Here is a 22,144-nt window from a genome sequence, read left to right as displayed (position 1 = left end):
CCGTTTGCGACCAGCCCCAAGCCCCCCACCCACCCCTGCTCTACAATTGGCTGGAGGGGTGTAAACACTGTATTTCCACAGAAATGTCACGCTGTTTACAAAACAAACACAAAATGACAAAATACAGGCTCTGAGGTTTAGGACAAAATCACCACCATAAATTAAGAGAAGCCCAGATCTGTAAATTGAGAAGTAGTTTGTTTACATCCTGTATTTAAAAAGTGACTTTCCCTGAGTGAAAACAGCAGACCGGGCCTTTAAATATATTATAATTCAATACACATGTTATTTGTGTTTGCTAATCTTTGATCAGCTGTTGATTGATGTTCAGGCCAGGTTGGATGTGCACTGTTAGGTTGATGATGGTCGTCCAAAAACACTGCACTCACAAATTTAGTTTCCCTGTTGTGTACTTTGATACATGAATTACCGCATCCATTAACGCAGCTGATCAGACAAGCTCTGAATAATGTTTATTTTCACCTATTTAATGTGTTTTTTTCTCCCGTATGAACTAGACTAAAGATTCTTTCTCAGTATCCCTCCCTAGGCTTTTTTTTTTTTTTTTAAATATTCTGATTAATTCAGGGCAATGCTGTCTTGTTTGTGCATCCCTTTTTAAGCGCCAGTCACATTTTGGGGGTTAAGTCTTTCTCTTTCAAGCGACAACAAGGCTTGTCTTTTAATGACGTCTGGCGCCATGTTTGAAGCAGAGTCGCTCTTCGCAGTTGTAGGAGAGAAGTGTAAACAAACAGAAAACAAAGGATGTTTCTGCAGATATTGTTCGCCAATTACATCAGGGCTGAAAGGCTGTACTCATAGTGTCTCTTCCATCAACTCCACAAGATTTTTTGAGTTTTTATTTTTATTTTTTCTGTCTCTCTGTGCGGCCTTGTTGTTTGGGGAGCTGTGCTCGAGATTATTGAAATCAGCTAGATCAGAAAACATTACTTTTTTTTTTTTACTCTTTGACATTATTTTTGTGGATGTCTTTGGCCTATATTGTACATTGTATACAAACTTGAAGTGCAATAGGATTTCACCTTCCCAGGGTGCTTGGTTTACTACAGCCAGTTTCATTCTTGTAACTCAGTGCTTCTCAAATGGTCGGGCGGGCCATCAAGGGGGGCACGTTTGACCTCGGGCAACATGCTTTTTTATTTTTTTATTTTGATTTTTTTTTTTACTGTCCTAGAATAAAGTGCAATTGCTCCTCCACTACATTAGGGGGCAGTGGCTCTCTCATTTTTGGCAGAGTGTGCGCAGGGAACATTCGCTTGGTGGTGTCGGGGTTTTGTTTGCACTGAGCATGCGCGCTTTGCACAGCACAAATTATTTTATATTTTTGTTTTGCAGGTTGCAAGTTTTTATTTTTTATTTTTATTTTTTTATTGTGCTCCTGAGTTAATGTTGGTGATCAGTTTGAATGCGTTATTATTTATTGATTTTATGTAATTTTATTTTTCCGTATCATGACATGGTCAGGCAAAAAATGTTTATAGTTTAATTAAGGATTTAATTTTATTTATCAGATGCACTTTAAATCTTTTCTGTTACAGTTAATAAAGCTATTCTTTGTTGTAAGTTGGTCCATATTTCTTTTTTTTTATTTTTATTCTCTTATACATTAATACGGATACAGTGTTATGCAGAGGTGTGCTTATAACAATTTTATAGACAAATGATACTATTTATAGTCGCGTGGGGGTGTGGGGGGCGCGAGATGTTTTCTTAGGGGCGGCATGACAGAAAATAATTGAGAAGCACTGTTGTAACTTAACAGGTTATTACTACTGTATTGTCCCTTATAGACTTTTGTTAACTCAAGTAAATTCAAACAGAAAAAGCAGTGGACGACCATACCATAACAGCACGTGAGCATCTGGACATAGCTCCAAGTAAATATTAAAACGGCAAACAAATCACTCTCTACTCCAGCCGCCCGCTAATATGACAGCAATGATGTTCTCTTCGTACAGCTCATTTCAAGGCAAAAGCCATAAAAGAGAAGGCAGCATCTGCTCATATTCAAATGATTTACTTTAGCTTTTGACTGGGAATTATACATCACGGGCGTCAGCTAGGAAATGACGTCTTTCCTGGATATGACAACGTGTTGCAAGTTTGAACAATATTGTGAAGTCCTACAATTATGGTTGGCAGCTGCTTTTTGTTTGGTGATGATATCTCCATTGAAAACAACAAAACAACAACATGACAGGACAATAATGATAATGGTTTTGCTTATCACACAGACATACGCACGCGCACGCATACACACAAATAGTGTTTTAAAAACGGAATATTTGATGTTTCTTTCTTTTCTCCCTGCAGCCATCAGCAAACTTCAAAAAGAAGTGCTCGACTGAGTCAGTATTGGGATTTACTAGACGTTCTATTGTGCTACAAAGCAGCTTTCTTTTTCAACTTTGGTGTTGTACAAAGCAGACTCGCAGCAAAACTGCCTTGCAACTTTTTATGGCCTTTTGCTAGAATTACAGTATTTTTTTTGTATTTTTATTTAAAGAGTTTTTTTTTTTTTTGCAATGTGAAGCGAACAACTACGACTACTTGTCAAGTTCATCATTTATTTTTATAGCGCTTTCAAACAGCTTTGTGTAACTGTGTAGTATGTTTGATGCATTCGGTATCTGGATCTCCAATAGGGATAGACCGATTATGGGTGCAGATATTTGGCATTTTTGACAAATATTGGCATCGGCCATTTGCGAATCTAATGGCCGATAAAACTGGTATCTCACGTAGCGAATTTAGGATTTCCATCAGGATTTGTAAGATGTCTGCAGACATTTTTTGCTTCACTTGTCACAAAAACATTTCGAACATATTCAGACAATTCTTCACTGTCTGCGAAGATCTTCTGAAACCTTTTACAAACCCTGCCAAAAAAATAAATACAAAAATGCAACATTCGCATGCATTTGTCGCTCAGTGATTTCATTTTTGTTTTGAATTTATCTAAATTTCCACTTTATAAAAATGATGCTGAGGAACTAGGAACCTTCTACACTTTTTATTTTTGAAAAATTAAACAATATAATAACAGAATTAAGAAATTATGTTCACTTTAGAAAACTTTGTTTACAGTCGAAAACTTTAGGGAGCTATTTACTTGCTTCGCTTTTAATATAGCTTAACACATGCTAATGACCCTAGAAGCTCCATGCAGTTCTTTTTTAAAATATATATATATATATATATATATATATATATATATATATATATATATATATATATATATATATATATATATATATATATTTTAAAGAATTTATCACTACTATCAAATCTCAACTATAGAGCCCATAAACACTATAAAACAGCATGCATCTGTGCTACGGACATCTTCTGGAGCAGATCAAATATTTCAGCAAAATATATCATACTCACCTGATTATTTAATGTATTCATGTGTGCAGATCGCCACAGATGTGTTTTGCTGGTGGAAGTTGACTGTAACAAGTTTTGGAAAAATGCTGACGTGATGCATCAGCAGGGCGCCGCCCCGTGAGGACAAATTTGAAATACGATTGGTTAAAGAAAGCAGTCCTTTCGCTAATATAGTTTAAGGTACATTGGACAGCGCTATTGATTCTGAAGGACCTGGGAAGATTAGATTGACACGGGAGCACGAAGGGGCTCAAATCAGATTCAACAACAACAAATTAATAATAATAAAAAACAAAAAAAACCTCAACATCCATATTAACTGGAAGCAAAGTGACCAAGACAGACACAACAAAATAAAGAGAATAGAAAAAAAAACCCTTGACTGTTAATTCAGTCAAACAAAACGTGAAACTTTTTTTTTTTTTTCTTTTTTGCCCAGCTTCTGTTCCTAAGCTGCGACTGATGCGAGGCCAGTCTCTGATGGAAGGCGACAAACTGTACTTGAAGTGCGAGGCGTCAGGGAATCCAAGCCCTTCCTTCCGCTGGTACAAAGACGGACACGAGCTTCAGCGAGGGAGAGACCTCAGAATAAAAACCAACAAGTAAGACCCTCAAAATGACAGCTTGCGATGTGTTCATAATATATTTTTTGGACATTTCCGCTCCACTTCTCTTATTAAGCACATTAAAACAAGAGCGCGGACCTCCGCCAAGGTCAATCCGTGATGTCGTAGTTTCCTCCCTACTTGGTTCGACTGATGCAATGACGTATGCAAGAGAAAGAAAGAGAAAAAGAAACTTTCAAAGTGCTCATGTATTGTCAAATAACAGTTCTAAAAATAGTGATGGGACATTGTGATTTTCTAGGAATGTAGTAGAATGTAGTTGAAATTGGTAATTATAGTGTTGCTTTTTGATTTGAATCTGTTTTCTAATTATTATGAGAAATTATTAACATGATCAAGTGTCTTCACCAATATTGTCACAGTTACCATGAAAAAGCAGTTTAGTTACCGTACTTTACTGAATACTTGAAACTACAATTAAGTTACATTACAGGTTACTTTAATAGTTACATTTAGAAGGTAGCAACAATCCTGCTTAATATATAAAAAAAAAAATTTGAGACCCAGTTTTGCCACTTAATTGGAAGTGTGTTTTATGACTTTTAAAAACAGTTAGCTTTTTAATAGAAATAAAGACAGCAGCCTTTTTGATTTAACATCATTATTTTTTAAAGAGTCTTTTGATGATGCCACTTAACAAATTTGCTACTCGTTTTTAATTATTAATGTATTTTTTTTTAGCTGTTTTCCTAGACTTCACTTAACAAAAATACACTTGTAAGTGAAAGGCAGCCTTAGTTACTTGACATATTTAACAATTAATGTTGTAATGGCAAATCTCAACATTTATAATGTACATTGTTTCTAAATATAGCCATTGAATTTAAGTACCTCCTGCAGTCACACAATCTGGTGTGACTGCAAATGCATACTGACAATTTTTTAATTTTTTTGATATAGTGTTATTGAAACGACAGAGATAACACAGTAAAATGAACAGAATATGCAACAAAACTTAATATTTTAGTTTTCAGCCGACAAACTAAAAAAGTAGTGAGTGCACGTGCATCTTGAAAAAGTGAATCTCTCCCCTTGTGCACTGAAAACGATGATGTCACTCCCTCAGACGAAGAAGCTTTCTGTCCTACATACTGAAGGAACAACCAGCTCACTACTTTTTAGGAACAATTTTTAACCTGATCGTTTGCTTTTCTTACATGATATGAGGAATAAAAAAAAAAAAAAGTCCTCAACATATTCGGTTACAGCTGTTTTCTTCCTGTACTGTTTAAATCACAAAGGAGAGTGAAAAAGATCAATTTGACCTGATTTAAATTGACAACAGTGAAACGCTTTGAGAATTTCTGTGCGTTCTACATCATCTTTTCGTGACTAACCATTAATATGTTAAGCATTTAAGACATGATGAGTGTCAAATTGCATTTTGGCACGAACCAAATCTGCTCCTAGCTTTACCGTTTTTGTTGTTGTTGTTGTTGTTTCCTTTTAAGAAAAAACTCCAAGGTGCTGATCAGTCGAGTGCGTGTGGAAGACTCTGGAAATTACACCTGTGTTGCTGAAAACTCAGTTGGACAAGAAAACGTCACAAGTATTATCAGCGTGCACATCTGTGAGCATCTGATAAATTCAACTTTATAACATATTCAATAGAATGTCAAGCTAAGGCTGTGCTTCTCAAATAGTGGGGCGGAACCCCCCAGGGGGGCGCGTTTGACCTCGGGGAACATACTTTTTTATTTTTTTCATTTTTATTTATTTTTACTGTCCTAGAATAAAGTGCAATTGCACCTCCATTACATTAGGGGGCAGTGTCGCTCTCATTATTGGCAGTGTGCGCAGGGAGCATTCGCTCGGTGGTGTCGGGGTTTTGTTTGTACTGAGCATGCGCACTTTGCACACAGCAAAAAATAAATAAAAAATCAGCATAAATTATTTTACATATTTTTGTTTTTCAGGTTAGTTATTTTATTTTTTTTTAAATATTGTGCTCCTGAGTTAATGTTGGTGATCAGTTTGAATGCATGATTATTTATTGATTTTATGTCATTTTATTTTTCCGTATCATATGGTTTGACATGGTCAATCAAATAATATTTATAGTTTAATTAAGGATTTAATTTAATTTTTGAATTTTAGATGCAATTTAAATATTTTCTTTTACAGTTATTAAAGCTATTCTTTGTTGTAAGTTGGTCCATGTTTCTTTCTTTTTTTATTGTACGGATACAGTGTTATGCAGCGGTGTGCTTATAACAATTTTATAGACAAATGATACTATTTATAGTCGCGGGGGGGTGTTGGTGGGTTCTTGATGATGACAGCAAATAATTGAGACGCACTGAGCTAAGGGTACTTTACTAGCCACGAAGGTGTGGAGTCTTTCTCGTTCTTTCATTGTTTTTTTTTATTTTTTATTTCTTATTTTAAACAAAAGTAGCTACGCTGGTGATATGATGATCAGTGAAGTGCCTTTCTTAAAAAAAAATTAAGAGGACAGCATTTGATTAAATCTAAAAAAACAAACAAAAAAAAACCCCAAAAAACGTGTTTTTGTCTCTACCTAATAGTAACCACCACCACCTTGTCCTTGGGTGTGAGTCACGTGAGGCACTGCAACGACACGGAAAAGGCCTACTGCATCAACGGTGGAGACTGTTACTTCATACATGGTATTAACCAGCTTTCTTGCAAGTAAGTTGATTTGTCTTCCATTCTCTCCATCGTCACTTGTCCGATCTCGTTTCTTTGCTGTCCTGCTATCTTTTTGTCCTCGGACTTGCTTTTGTGTCTTTCTTTTTCTTTGTCCTCTGTCCATTAGTTTAATCATGCCTACAAATCCCCCGCAGGAGGCCCATTACACTGATTGTATTAACGACAGTGATGCCTTGAGATACAAGTGAGCCGATTTACAAGTTTTTCCGAAATATGAACCACTTAAGGTGGCAGCGAAGTCATCTCGCAAATCATTAAAACATAGCGTGAAGCTGTTCGATGCCTTTTTAAAACACATACAATACGTGCATACAGATAACACGATAATTGACAATTCCAAGCAAAATGGCGGCCTTACGCGGTAAAAGGATTCTCTCCGCTCATTGAAACGCATTGGACGAAAAGTACTGGATTTTGGATCGTTGTAATTTGATTTGTGAGGATTATTTGGATTTCAAAATGTGATGAAATGTTGTTTGACTTCTATAACAATCTGCCTGTTTGTTTGTTTTTTAATACTCGTCACAGGCAAAAGCGAGACAAAACGCCAGTTGTTTTCACCCCGTAAATGTCTGACTCAGTGGTTGCGAGTTGGCTTCCCGGTTGATGCTGCTAGACTGGAAATTGTTCTTTCACTCTATTCTTAATTTTCTGTTGGCTTGATCAAGTGGACGAACACAAACCTTAGGTTTTGCTTGAGTTTGCGTGCATAATAGACAGGAGCGGATTTATGTTGGCCGCAAAAATAGAACCCTGAGCATTTTAGAGACATTTTTTGTCACACTTTCCAGCTTAATGGAAATAAACAGTTCTTAATTGTGGATCTTGTGGGAGTCCTTTTGTGCGAGTCATGGGTCACATCAGGCAACGCTTCCCGGGAAAAAAACATACTCAGCACTCTTGTGTGTGTGCTTTTTAGAGCAGGACAGGTTTAACCAACACCTCCAACCTAATGGTATTGCTTTACTTCCTGGTTGGTTGACATATTATTAACTCATTCACTCCCAAAAAACGTATTTATACGTTTTTTAGGTTTTTGTTTGCTAGAGTTTTTGTATGAAGGCTTTGATGAGTCACAACAAATTTGAGTCACAGCCTATGTAGTCAATCAAAACTGAGCATTTCCTACACCTTAACTTAGTTAGTGTTTAAGTTTGTTGTAATCATTAGGTTGTGCAAATGTACCTAATGAAGTGCCCGGTAAATGTTATGTATGTTACATGTTGATATATGTGTGTACTGGGTATGTAAATGTCGGACTACCATCACATGACCTTCATTACTGTGATGATGCCCTTTACTGCATCACTGCTATCATGTACTGATGGCGCTAATATGTCAGTATGCAGGCCATCTTTTATTGTGTACTTGGTGGCTGGTGTTGTTTCTAATTCTACATTCTCTGTACTTTCTTGTGTCTCCTTCCTCTCCCCTTTCCCCTCCTCTCTTTTCTCGTCTCTGTGTTTGTGCTTTACTTTAACGTAACCCCTCTCCCACCCCTGTCACCTTTAACCCCAAACCCTTCTCTTGCCCCTCTGCGTCTTGATTTCCCTCCATCAGGTGTCCCAATGACTATACGGGGGAACGCTGTGAAAACTCCGTCATGGCCGGTTTCTACAGTATGTCCATTTGTTCTTGTCTGTCTCCTTCCACTGAGATGCCGCACGCTACATTCGAAGGGTTGTAAAGAACATACTGTGACTCTCTGCATGTTGTGCGCTCACTCGTTCTCGTTTCTCTGCTATTCCTCTGGTCAACGCTTTCACTTGTTACACTTGAGATCATGTCTCAAATCGTTTCAAATTTGTTTACATTGGATACAGATGATTTTATTCAATGGTAAACCTCCTTTAAAGATGGATGACCCATTGGTGTTGCTAAACCAATCACGGCAAAAGTGCAATTCTGAAGGATAATACTGAACATATTTTATTATAATGGCATGGGCCTTTTTATTTCTTCAACTGCAGAGGAAATCAAAAGTCTTTTAGGTTCTCCTCATTTATAAAAAATGGATATTTATATATATATATTTTTTTACAACGGGCGGCACGGTGGTTGAGTGGTTAGCACGTCCGCCTCCCAGTACTGAGGATGCAAGATGGAGTCCAGGCTCCGGTCGTCCTGGGTGGAGTTTGCATGTTCTCCCCGTGCCCGCGTGGGTCTTCTCCGGGTATTCCGGTCTCCTCCCACATTCCAAAGACATGCATGGCAGGTTAATTGGGTGCTCCGAATTGTCCCGTCGGTGTGCTTGTGATTGTGTGGATGGTTGTTCGTCTCTGTGTGCCCTGCGATTGGCTGGCAACCAGTCCAGGGTGTCCCCCGCCTACTGCCCGAAAGCCAGTTGGGATAGGCTCCAGCACCCCCTGCGACCCTTGTGAAGAGCAGGCGGTTAAGAAGATGGATGGATGGATTTTTTTTTACAACGTTAAAGAGTATAACTGTACACCCATTTGTGGATAATACTTTTTGGAGCGTTCTCTCACATTGGTCAGATGTCAAAGGTCGGATGGGGCCCTACTCGCAATGCGTGTAGAGTGTCTGTGTACAGCATTATGGTGCTATATGTACATATACATATATACAGCATTATGGTCAATTAATTTTTAGCATTCGGCATTGCCGAATTTATTGACGGTTTGACGATAATATTGACGGGACGAAAAAAACCTTTCCGTCAATGCTTAGTTCGTCAATTTTTCGAATTTTCTCCTCAATCGTCGACAAAATGGGCATCCGTCATTGACGAATTGACGGAATGCCCGCCTCTGGATATCAGTCATAGTAAGCATGACTATAGCCACCTATTCGCACCACCTGTGATTTATTTTCTTGGATGGAAAAATGAAAGCAAAAACGGAGGCCTGCTTGGGGTTGGTCCATTTTTGGTTTTGAGGTTTTTTTGAGTCTTCCGGGTTGAAAGCCACAATTGGAGAAAACGCAGTGTTATTGCTTCCACCTGTGCAATTGGACCAGAAGTGTCAATTAAAGTCTTTATATGGTGAAAAATCTCATTCGATCTGACATTGTTTTGAATACCTGCCAGTCACGATTGCTGCGTGTGCAGAATCTCATACATTGGTAAGTGAATTAAACTATAGCGGAGCGCTTTAACAAGCCAAGCAAGGTAATGAGACAAAGAAACATCATCTATTGTTACTGATGAGGGCTTTCCCCTCCGTGATAATGTACCTTGCATCTCGAATGGAGGTTGGATGAGGATAAAGCCGACCACGGGCGGACGGTCGTTTTCATCCTCTGCATCAATGGGTCATCTGTTACGTGATGTCATATTTGCATGAAGCTAAATTGCAATATAAACGCCGTGCATGCGGTTAAATTAAAGGCAGCAGTAATGGAAAGATCAGAAGACAAATCCTGCAGCTGGGAACTGGAAGGTGTTTTTGCGTAAGCAGCGAAACCAAGCCTGGCTCTGTCTCAAGCATTAGCAACTTTTCACTTACATACAGTACACAGAGTGCTACTGTATGTGCAAAAGTCATATATTTAAACAGATACATCACTCAGTGCAAATAAGTCACTGCGATCTACTCATATTTACCGTTTACATGCTCTGCCATATCACAGATGGAATAAGATTGCTTTGCGATCAATATTTTCTGATCACCTTTGACTAGCTTGTCTCTTATTGCAACATTTGAGCTTAACATTGCGTTTCAATCCAGCGAGCAAATAAGTACGCCCAACAGAGCCAGTTGCTTGTATTCTCTAATCTCTGTTAACTCATTCACTGCCATGGACGGAAAAAGACGTCAAATGATGCTTTTTTTTGGTTTTGTTTTTCTTGCTGGTCTGGCAATGAATGTGTTAACCGTCTCCTGGCTGGTTGAAAAACTTTTTCTTTTTTTTTTTACTTGCGGAGAAAACTCATTGGGGCTTGACTTGTCTCGCTTTTGAGATTGCATGAGCAGTTAAAATATCACACATGAATCCGAAACTGGCATTAGCACCAGATGCTGTTTTTTCCCCCATGCATTTTATATGTAAAAAAAAAACAAAAAAAAAAGTCATGTAACCTGCCAAGGATATAAATGTGAACAGGGGTCCGGGTGGGCATGGTTGTTGTTATCGTGTGTAATTCTTGCACTGTTGCAATGTCATCACTGCTTAGTCATGAGGAAAATTGATTGGAAGGTGCCAAAAATAATCAAATTAGATTTTTGACTGTTTTAAAGCATAGTATATATCAGGGATCCAACACAACAATACAACATCCACCTTCACAGTATTATTAAACATTTCAAACATTTAAAATATCCAGAATTGGGGATCTGGAAGTCCCCCAGCATCTTGACCTGGTTGTTCTCAACCACCGTTGGTGGTGTCTGCCATCTTGATTGTGGGCGCTCCAGTCCATATTTGGTCCAGATGTTCTTGTACACTATTCCTGTGGTTGGTTGTGTCATTCCGCGTATGCCTTGCCCGCATCTTCAACCTTGCCGTCTTTGGGGCTTCTTTGCACAGCTTGCACCTGAAGTCCTGTCAGATTCATCTTGTGTTTAGTTGCCTGTTCTTGTGCTGCCATGATTACTCACTCTGCCCTTTTTTTCTTGATGTCAGCCGCTTCGTCAATTTGTCAATGGTACATGCTGGGGCTTGTCTTTCCAATGACAGTCCATCTGGCTCCTTCTCCTTACTGGGGTTTCTGGTATTCACTAAGCAGGTCGTCCCCCAAGGGCCATCATCTTGATGTATGTTTCCTTCCTGCAAAGTGCCCATGATGCTCACCGGTCCATCTTTCCACAGCCTCATGATGCTGGACTTGAGATGGACTCGTTGCATTGTAAGGCTCTTTCTTGTTTTGGTATCGGTGATTTGCCTTTCTACCAGTCTCCAGCGTATGATGCCTTCTTATCAGGAATCTTCTTCTTGCCGTCGAGCTGTCGATTCAGGATGACCCGCTTTTAGGTATTTGGCCATAGCCGCCTTTCGAGCTGCATTTTCGTGGTTGCAATTTGCCTGTGGAAATCCAAGATCCAAGAGAGGAAGCGAGCAAGAGAGCGAGAGACTATCAAGAAGTTTTACTTTTTAAAATGAAACCCTCGTTGCATGATTTAGGTTGATTATCGATCTTTGAACTTTTTGAGTGATTTTTTTTTTTTTTTTTTTTTTTTTTTTTTTCTTACATGTCAACACTGGAACTGGACATTTTCGGCAATGTCAGACCTTATGTTCTTGTCTGACTGAACAGACTGTAGTTCCCACACATACTGTCCAGGGGACTGTGTGAACGTGAATTTTGGTGGTCAAAAATTGGAATTTGTCAGATATTTTCTGAATGAAACGGGTTGTCTTGGCATCAGCTGCTCTTTCATGTATTTAGTTTTTTTTTGTGTTTTTGTGCACGTCTAGGATATCGCCTATAAGCCAAAGAGGGAAATGACAATGTATTGTTTTAGTATTCATCACTTGGACATCTTCTTTTTACACTTACAATTAAGTAAAATATTTCTATAATTATCTATTGTATGCAGGTATGTATTGCTGTTGTCCAATTAAAAGCACATATCTTGAAATGTGTTTTTTCCCCTTTCCATTCTAAAGTTTTACACAGAAACATGTTTTCAATCAAAAATAAAAAAATAAAAAATGCTATCGTTACAGTGGCAAACGTATTCAAAATCCAAACATACACATTGAATCGATTTGATGAAATTTTGAAGGTTCCACTCTCGATGTTTTGTCTATGGTTTGATTTGACTTAATAATCCTCATTGCTAATCTGTGACCACTTTGTAAGGACTACACACTCTTCTCACTGTTTTGTCAATACTGTTATAGTTGATTCCATCCTCAAGACTTGTGTTGTCCATGCTTTACTATTGTTTCATTATTTTGCATTTTGGTGTGCTTTCAATCTCGTTGAAAGAACACTTTCTGCTGTTTAAAGTTCATATTGATGCCCTGCTTATACAATATTTAAAAGGAATGTAATGCCTTATTGAAATGTAGATCAGGTGGACAAGAACATTTCTTTCTTTCTGTTCTTTTTTTTTTTATTTAATACTAATGCATGTTCAGCAACAGAAACGCATACAGTAATTAATGTAAGGTTCTAACAGCTTTGTGCAGATAAGAGTGCCGCAGAAATGCTTAACTCGAGTAGTGATTAGTCAAATGAGATCCAGCATCAACTTCATTGTCTGTACATCACCATCTGTACTCAGCATTTACGTTCGGCACCATCTCACTGCTTTTTTCCCCCTCTGTTATGTTTTTCTTTGCTGTTGTTTCGTTTCTGTCCAATGTCCTATAAATAGGCTGTATTCAATATGGCAGTAAGTGATGTGGCTTCTTGTCTCGCTTTATCTTGTTCCGTCTGCATGGACTTTCCTGCCTGCTGATTTCTCGTTTTGCTTTTTGTTTGTTTCATTTTCTCCCTTTTGTTCTTGAGTCTTGTGTGCGCTTCTGTTTTTTTGTGTGTGTGTGTGTGTGTGTGTTTTTTTTTATTTTCCCTGACATTTTTGGGGTTTACAGAGCTGAGGCTGTGTGACTTGTCTGTCTGTTACGGGACGGCACACATGTCAGTCAGCCTGACTGACAGATTCCAAAGCACTAATGAACTTCCTGATTCAGCGTACACAGGAAAGGAACATAATATACAGCAGATCCTCTCCAAAGTGGACGTTACAGCTGACCCGTTGTCTGTCTCTTTCCTTTCTTTTTTACCACAACAACTTTCTGCGCTGGCAGAGCTTCTCAGAATTGAATTTATGGGTATGGAACATTATTATTTATTTTGCTGTGCTTTTAAGCGTTTGCCAAGATTGTGTCACAGTCACACATTATTGTGCCACCTTATTTTTAAAAAAACAACAAACCTTGTCCCTCCTTTTCCTCCGCCCACTAACCTGATTTTAAGACTTGCAATCCCTCTTCCCCCTTCTCTGCATGCACTCTTCTTTATAGACTAACTTGGTTAAGGAGGAAGAAAAATGATAATTGAGATGAACAACTTAAAGCTAGAAAGGGCAGAGACAATTTTAAAGGAATATAAAAAAAGGCCTAGATTGGACTGGATCACGTGGAAGATCAGAACCGCGATTCAACTTGAGGGAATAGAAAAAAATGCTGCTGGAAAATAGTTTTGCAAAAGTGTTGCTGAGAGCTAGAAAAGCCATAACCGCATTCTTTGTCCTAATTATTGTGCCCTTGATGGAGTCAGTGTCAGAGATAAGACAAAGTGCGGGCCTGTCCCAAATCACAAATTCTTTTGGCTCCGCTGTGCAAGCGAGCTTGCCTTCCCAATTCCCTTGACTTTCGGTATCAGTACACGATGATACATGCACAATGCAGGGCCAAGGCCACTGCTGGCTTGTCAATTTCCACTCAGGCCCTTTATTTAGAAACCATAACCCCCCTATGTGAAGGTGAAATCATAAGTTAGGGAAAAAAATGACATACACTCGCCACTTTATCCTCATCAAACTAGCATAACTTTTATATATGCACTTGACCAGCCACGACAATATATCAATTTGCACAAATGCACAGTAATAATGCAACAGTTGTATCAAATATTTTGCCGCTACAAAAAGTGTTTGTCAGAGAAACATAAATAAATGAAATAATGTAGTTGGTGAAACATACTGAAATCTGTGACTAGGCATGAGCTAATTACTGGTATGGCGCTTTATGATGGTTTTATAAAGTCAAGCTTTCAATAACATTTTTTAAATCAGTTAAATCTTAATCTTATCATTTTGATTAATCGCGATTAATCATTTAATTTAAAAAAACTTTTTAACACTTTTTGCCCGGCAAATTTGAATAGCACCAATTATGTATCTATATTTAATGTTACGATCTTCAACATTTTTTGATCCACTGCAGACGCTCATCCTCTTTTTTTTTCTAACAAATGAATTACTTGCATAATTTAAAAATTAAAATGAAATGAAAAGACCCCATTATTTTGACAAATATTCTGAATGTCATACACAAACATTTATTAAACGCGTTACTTGCATGTTGTTATGTTTATTGCTCAAACACAATCTGTATTATCTTTAACGTAACCGTCCGCCATCAAACTAAAGGATCATCGGCGCTCAAAATCAATAGTGTGATTAATCTGTGTTAATGCATTATTAAAGCGATATTTTTTTAACGCTTTAACTTTAATCTAAATCTATAATATTTTTTACTTGATGAGATTCATTGTAGCTGCAGATGCTGCTTTTGTTTTGATAACACATTATGCAAGTGGTTGTGATGTTGTGGCTGGTGATTATTATATTTGACAGCTGTGATATTTTTTTTTTTTTGACTGAGTGTGCTAATTTGGACAAATTATTTTTTTTTATGTATATGACAGTGAAATCTTACAGTGATGTAAACTAGGGCACGACCGACAAGCTTTTCAAATCCATTTTAAGTTCATGAAAGTCTTACGTTCGAGCTTCTGGGGACCAGTTTCAACCTCCTGGACTTTCCCGTTTCCCTCTCAGCCCGATCTTGCTCCTCTTCCCATCATGTCTCCTCCCAATGCTCCTTATCACATTTAGTTCCCCTTTTCCCTTCTCGTCCCCCCCCCCCCCCCCCCCCCCCCCCCGTCGTTGTGTTGTTGCACTTGCATTCCTCAATTTTCAGTGTTACACCACAGTAGGGCAACTTGAAATATAAACTCGACAGAGCTCAGTAATATGCAGAGACTCTGGGCAGTTTCACGTAAACAAATGTGGGACAGCTTGACTATTTTTGCTGTCGTGCAGAGTAAAGTATAAATGCAGTACAGTAAACTTATAGCATAAGAAAATGTATTTCACAATATAATGGGGCTCGAAAAAGTCAAGATTGAGGTGTGGTGGTGGTGGTGGACCCGAATGCAGGAAGCAGGGCGAAGAGGCAAAGGTAAAATAATAATAATAGTAATAATAATAATAATAATAATAATAATAATAATAATAATAATAATAATAAATAAACAAAAACGACGAGGAAAAAATGAGCTACAAACTAAGAAACAAAAACAACAAAGTCCAAAAGGGTAAACCGAGACAAACAAAACTGGCAGCATGACAGGAGGAAAATGACAATGAATCGACACAGGCAGAGGGGAGACAAGAAACTAAATACACACACCACAAGACACAACGATAATACGACACAACGAGACACGGCTGGGAAAGACACAGGTGGCAGAGGGTGCTGATTGGTCGACACATTAGGACGGGTAGGCAAACACAGGTGGACATACTCAGGTTTGACGAGACGGGGGATGCCCCAACAAGCCCTAATAATAACAAAGCGATATTAAAAGATAAAACATAAGAATAGTTAGTATTCTTTGAGGAGCCCAGAATTCAGTTTGAAAACATTCAATGCTTATTACTGTGGTGTAAACACTTCTTTTTTTTCCTTTTTAATATTTATGCACGCATGTGTTCAAATGTCTGTTCCCTCTCATAACGGTTTGTAAAGTGTCGTCTTAAGTGTGATAGACACATTATGTATGATTGAAGTTCATCTAAAAACTAACAGCTAGAAATAATTTTGCACACACGGCATATAATTCAATTGCTAGGTTCAGTTGTGTCTAGTCTGAAATTTTTCATTCACTTTAGTTGGCTAAATTAAATCATTAACAGAGCGTGCAAAAAGAAAATAAGTCACATCTTAAAAACATGAAAGCAAAATATTTTATTACCAAACAAGAAACTATCAGACGTTGCAGCGCATAATGTGATAACGTGCAGTTTGTGTGTGTGTTTGTGTGTGGATGTGCATGATTTGTGTGCCCGTCCTGTGCTTTCATGTTTGTAATGCATAAACGTGTGTGTCGTATATTTGTGCATATGAACGTGTGTGCGTACGCACGCGTGTGCGTTCTGTGTCGCAGAGGCCGAGGAGCTCTACCAAAGGCGGGTGCTGACGATCACAGGGATCTGCGTGGCCTTGTTGGTGGTTGGCATCGTTTGCGTGGTGGCCTACTGCAAAACCAAGTAGGTCCTTTGCTTCGACTTGCGAGTAAAACACAAACACACTTGAGATACGAACACTGTATGGCGGCAGTGAACTTTTTTTTTCATTTTCACTACAAGGAGTTTGGCAGATTGTAAACAATTCTGAAAAAAAGGACCACATAATGTTATGAAGAGAAATTGTCTTTAGTCCTAAAAATACAAATCATTTATTTGTGCTTTTGAATATTTAGAAAAATGCTACAGTATATAAACCAATTTATTTGTAATATGGCAGTCGGGTTATTATAGTTTGGCAATTTTTTATTTTAGTTAGTTTTGATTAGTTTTCAGGGTGGTTCTGTTAGTTTTTATGAGTTTAGTTCTTTAAAAAAATGCTTAGTTTTAGTTGAGTTTGTTAGTTTCAGTATTAGTTTTTTTTATGTGGAGCAACGTCATCTGAAGGTGCTTTTCTATTGGCTGCTGCTGGATGACGTCACTTCTGTGTGACATCAGAATAAATCTGCTTCATGTAGACTCCACATGAAGCATTTTGCCAGCACAGTTATTGTGTCGCCATTCTGTCCCTTCCAGGAAGCACAGGAGTAGGATGCAACATCACCTCCATCAGAACCAGAATCAATGTGTGGAGCAACCCAACCGCATGCTGGCCAACGGGCCCAACCACCCCGGGCCCGGTCCCGAGGAAATTCCCATGGTTGATGTGAGTCCAAACAGTAGAAACATACAGCAGAGACAGCTACAGGTCATTCTGATGTCACAATCGACCAATAGACGACATGTTGCGTTCAAGGCAAAGCAACACGTAGAATACAAAGTCGCAATCTTGTTCCAGATCCGCTTACATTCTTAATTTCTACTCTTTCCTGGTTCAATACTGTGACAAGCCCGCACTGTTTACTATTTATTGCAGTGCTTCTCAATTATTTTCTGTCATGCCCCCCCCTAGTAAGAAGAAAACATCTTGCCCCCCCACGCGACTATAAATAGCATCATTTGTCTATACAATTGTTCTAAGCACACCTCTGCATAACACTGTATCCGTATTAACATATAAGAGAATAAAAAAAGAAAAAAAAGAAATATGGAGCAACTTACAACAAAGAATAGCTTTATTAACTGTAACAGAAAATATTTAAAGTGCATCTGAAATTCAAAAATAAAATTAAATCCATAATTAAACTATAAACATTTTTTGACTGACCATGTCAAACCATATGATACAGAAAAATAAAATTGCATATAATCAATAAATAATAATGCATTCAAACTGATCACAAAAATTAACTCGGGAGCACAATATATATATATATATATATATATATATATATATATATATATATATATATATATATATATATATATATATATAAAGACTTTAACCTGCAAAACAAAAGTATGAAATAATTTGTGCTGCGCATGCTCAGTGCAAACAAAACCCCTACACCACCGAGCGAGTGTTCCCTCCACTAATGAGAGCGCCACTGCCCCCTAATGTAATGGAGGTGCAATTGCACTTTATTCTAGGACAGTAAAAAAAATAAAAAATCAAAATAAAAAAGCATGTTCCTCGGGGTCAAACGCGCCCCCCTTGATGGAGCCTTGCGCCCCCCCCTGGCAGGGGGGGCACCCCACTATTTGAGAAGCACTGCAACACAGTGCTCTTAGGTCAAAACAAATTAATTGGCGCATTCTATGAGTTGCACACTGCATGGCACAATACAGCTAACGATGCATGCTCATTAACTGCTGATTTTTACGAGGTTGGGCGAGTCTATTGAAGATTCCGTATGATGAGGTCAGACAACCTTGCAAGAAAAGTTTTTTTTTTTATTAAAGTGGGCAAAGATGAGTAAAAGAACGTTTTTTTTTGGTTGTTTTTTTAGCCCATCTCCACATTTGTTTTGAAACCTCCAAATACTTTTGCTCCATTTTTCTCAATAAAACGTGCGTGTGTTTGTGATTTCCAGTACATCTCCAAGAGTGTCCCCACCACAGAGTGTGTGATCAGCCACGGAGCCGAAGGTGCTGGCAACTACGCAGGCAGCAGAATGTCTACGCGCTCGCATCACTCGACCACTGCCTCACACGCATCCAGGTAACATCTCTTCTGTGAACAACAACATGTTTGATTCAAACCAATCGTTGAAGACAATTCAGTCATGGACAGGTCAAATGTGACCTAGAGCGCTTTTTTGAATGTTATGTTGTTCTACAAACAGTCAGAATCACTCTAAAGCACATTTGAAAGCAGAGTAAAATGACTTTTCAGTATTTTTTTTGTTAATTAATCATCATATTTTTTTATTTGGCAATCATTTTAAATCTGTTGTCGAGAATAAAAACTCTTTAGTTTTTTAAACGGCAGAATATTTTTCATCTATGTTTGTAAATACTGTGTGTTTGTGTGTAGTACTGCATTCGCTTTGGTCTTTAATACGTAAGTGAAAAGCTTGCTCAGGTGCCAGACTCGGCCATTAAAGATGTCTTGTGGTTGCCGTTCACAGTAAGAAACCAAAGTGGATAAACACGGACTCGCTCTTTTTGTTAATAAAAAAAAAAAACCTCAACAGAAGGGTAGAGTACTCTGGTACATGGTGGTGTATCCTTGTAAAATGTTAGATCAAGAGACGCCTCATGAAGGTAAATAACAGAAAAAAGTATGAGGGAAACCAAATGAAACGTTGCCTAGAAAAGTCTCCATAGTAAGATGTAAGCGAGGTCAACTTGTATTGTAATGTTAATGCAAATGATATCTGGAGTATACCACATTCATAAATGGTAAATTCACTGTTATGGCTGCTTATAGAAGTAAGAATTACATTAATTTGGGTGGTACGTCGCTATAAACATTTTCGAGTACTTTATCACAGCGCCAATCATTCCACATAAAAGTAAAAGTAAAGTATGGCATCATGCCATCAAATGAATGAATATTCAAAATACAAGTTGACGAATATAATAATTACGAAGGGTGTATATCTCTCCTATCAACCACGATTTAATAATATCTCGATACACGAAGTGCGATACGATTCAAGTACGGTTCGATTTTGAAGTGCTTCAGTTCAGTTTGATTTAGTGAGATTATGATTCATTATTGTGTAAACTCACTTTGAGAGGGCTTGATGCAGTTTTTTTTTTTGTCATTTGACATACATATGAATGAATTCGCCAGTACTGTAAATGTGGCATTTCCTTCCTCCGATATATCGCTCCAATAAAAGACGATAGATAAACATCACGGTATTTTAATCACAATATTTTAAAGTCGAATGTACTCACATCTTGAAAATCAAAATCGATTTTCCGAGTAACATCAAACATTTTTCCTCAACCCTCCTCCCGGTCCTTTTCGCCTCGCCAGTGCTCCCTTTGTAACCTTTTAACGTAGTTCTGTACGTCCATCTGCAGACACGAGGAGCAGACGTGGAGCATGGAGCGAACAGACAGCATGAATTCAGACTGCCAGTCAGGCGGCCTGTCCAGCTCTGTTGGAACCAGCAAATGCAGCAGTCCAGCTTGTATGGCGAGGAGAGCCCACTGGGGCTGTACGGATGGATCCGCTCCAGGAATGCAGTATGGAGATTCCTACGACTCGCTAAGGGATTCGCCTCACAGTGACAGGTAGCAAAGCCTCTTTTTTTTTTTTTTTTTTTTTTTTTTATACATGCAGTAACTTGGACCTTCAAATAACACGTTTTAACCACTTTCAATGGTAAACTGATGCACTGTTGATAGTCGTTGAGAGATGCGTGTGTCGATTTTACAAACATTTGCCCACACTAATGTGATCACGCAATGTTTATTTTGAAACATGATAAAACCCTAATTAGTTTTTGATTTTGAATTTGGTATAGAAAATTGCTGATGATAATAATAATAATAATAATAATAATAATAATAATAATAATAATAATAATAATAATAATAATCTTTGTTGTGCCTAAATTTATTGTGCTTCATTATTTATGTATTTATTTATTTTCCTCGGTCAGCCTTGTAAACGAATTTTCATTTGTATTACAGTATTGACCAGTGGGGTAGAAAGAAATGTACACTCCAAACCTATAGGGGGAGCCTTGGAGTATGGCATGGCATTCTGGCGGTCTACTGTCCCTTTAAATCTTTCCGTCTCGTTGACTCAGCGGTCACACAAACTCTGTTTAGTTTTTGGCGACACCAAGTGGCAGAAAATGTGTACAGGTTCCTTCTTCGTTCTGCATTTAGAACTGAAGGAACTGGCAAGTGATGGTTTCGTTCAAGATTTTCCACTTTTTAACCACTAACATAATGTGATACAATGATGCAGTGACATTGTAAATGTTTTTAGTGAGGGAAAGCAACTAAGTATATGGTTTGTTATTGTACTGTAGTAGTTTTATTATACTTTACTAGGGTATCATTTTTTTCACCCTCCCCAGGAAAAAAAACAGAAACAGTCAAGACTGAGGAACTTGAAACAGGGAGCATTTCTGTCACCCACGATATAAAAAAAAAAAAAAAGAAACCCACGTACAAGTTGCGACTTTCATCTTCTGCCATCAGAGGTCACGACATGTCTTTAGCATGATTTGTTTTTCACACTTCACAACCTGCTCGTAATTGGAATGTCGGTTCTTTTCACGGTTCTGAGTCCCATGATTCCAATCCATCCGCCCGTTTTCTGTGCTGCTTGTCCTGTTCAGGGTCACCGGTGAGTTGGAACCTTTCCCAGATGAAATTTGGGTGAAAGGCACCCTGGACTGGTTGCCAGTCAGTTGCAAAGCACGCCTATAGGGGGCAGCGATTCACGTTGACACTGTCACTGAGTAGGAAATGAACGTACAATTCTTCTGCCAAAGTCAGGCGAATGTACCACAACATCATTAGTGACATTCGTTAAAATGATTCATTCAAGAGTCAGCGCTTTATCATTAAGTTGAGAAACTATTTTCTGTGAGAACAAGTTTTCATTGTGCCGAGTTACTGTATCTTTTCCAGTTGATACTTTTTTCTTTTACTAGGATATTTTACTTGTCTCAGTATTTTCTACTGAAGAACAGAGTATACTTTTGGCTCCTCTGAAGGTTTTATAACATGACAAAGAGACAAATAAAAAGTACAGCTGTACACGTTGAAAGTGAAAAGTTGAAAGAGTGAATTTGGTGAACTGAGCGAACACTTACGACGGCGTGCTGACTGTCCGTCCGTCTCCATGGCAGGTACGTGTCCGCGCTGACCACACCAGCTCGCTTATCTCCGGTGGAGTTCCACTACCCGCCGCTGCCGCCCCAGGTTCCCACCTTCCACATCACCTCACCCAACACAAGCCACGCCCTCTCCCTACCACCTGCCGCTGCAGCCTACCACAGAGACGACGACCAGCCGCTGCTAAGATGCCCTGACGTATGTAAACATGACAGGATGATGGAGGATTTTCTCCGGGTTCTTATATATATCTCATAGGGAAAAAAACATGTTCGACAAGGTCCATTAAAGACTCAAAAT

The 22,144-nt window shown here is 38.3% G+C and overlaps 1 protein-coding gene across 3 annotated transcripts in view; it reads left to right on the top strand.

The window, feature by feature from the left end:
* The window catches only part of LOC144026420 (pro-neuregulin-2, membrane-bound isoform-like), a 42,657-nt gene that overhangs the window by 15,264 nt on the left and 5,249 nt on the right, over positions 1–22,144 (top strand). The window contains exons 2-12 of one of the 3 annotated variants that reach the window (XM_077533101.1): positions 3,851–4,013; positions 5,489–5,607; positions 6,566–6,689; positions 8,271–8,329; positions 12,992–13,009; positions 13,209–13,448; positions 16,573–16,675; positions 17,228–17,357; positions 18,625–18,752; positions 20,069–20,281; positions 21,859–22,042. In XM_077533101.1, coding sequence (XP_077389227.1) covers positions 3,851–4,013; positions 5,489–5,607; positions 6,566–6,689; positions 8,271–8,329; positions 12,992–13,009; positions 13,209–13,448; positions 16,573–16,675; positions 17,228–17,357; positions 18,625–18,752; positions 20,069–20,281; positions 21,859–22,042 — 1,481 coding nt within the window. The remainder of the gene's footprint in view (positions 1–3,850; positions 4,014–5,488; positions 5,608–6,565; positions 6,690–8,270; positions 8,330–12,991; positions 13,010–13,208; positions 13,449–16,572; positions 16,676–17,227; positions 17,358–18,624; positions 18,753–20,068; positions 20,282–21,858; positions 22,043–22,144) is intronic. The other 2 variants (XM_077533102.1, XM_077533103.1) reach the window with 2 other exon arrangements.

The sequence above is a fragment of the Festucalex cinctus genome, chromosome 9 (genome assembly GCF_051991245.1).
Source record: "Festucalex cinctus isolate MCC-2025b chromosome 9, RoL_Fcin_1.0, whole genome shotgun sequence".
NCBI classification, from domain to species: Eukaryota; Metazoa; Chordata; class Actinopteri; order Syngnathiformes; family Syngnathidae; genus Festucalex; species Festucalex cinctus.
This window is presented reverse-complemented; position numbering and strand designations above follow the sequence as displayed.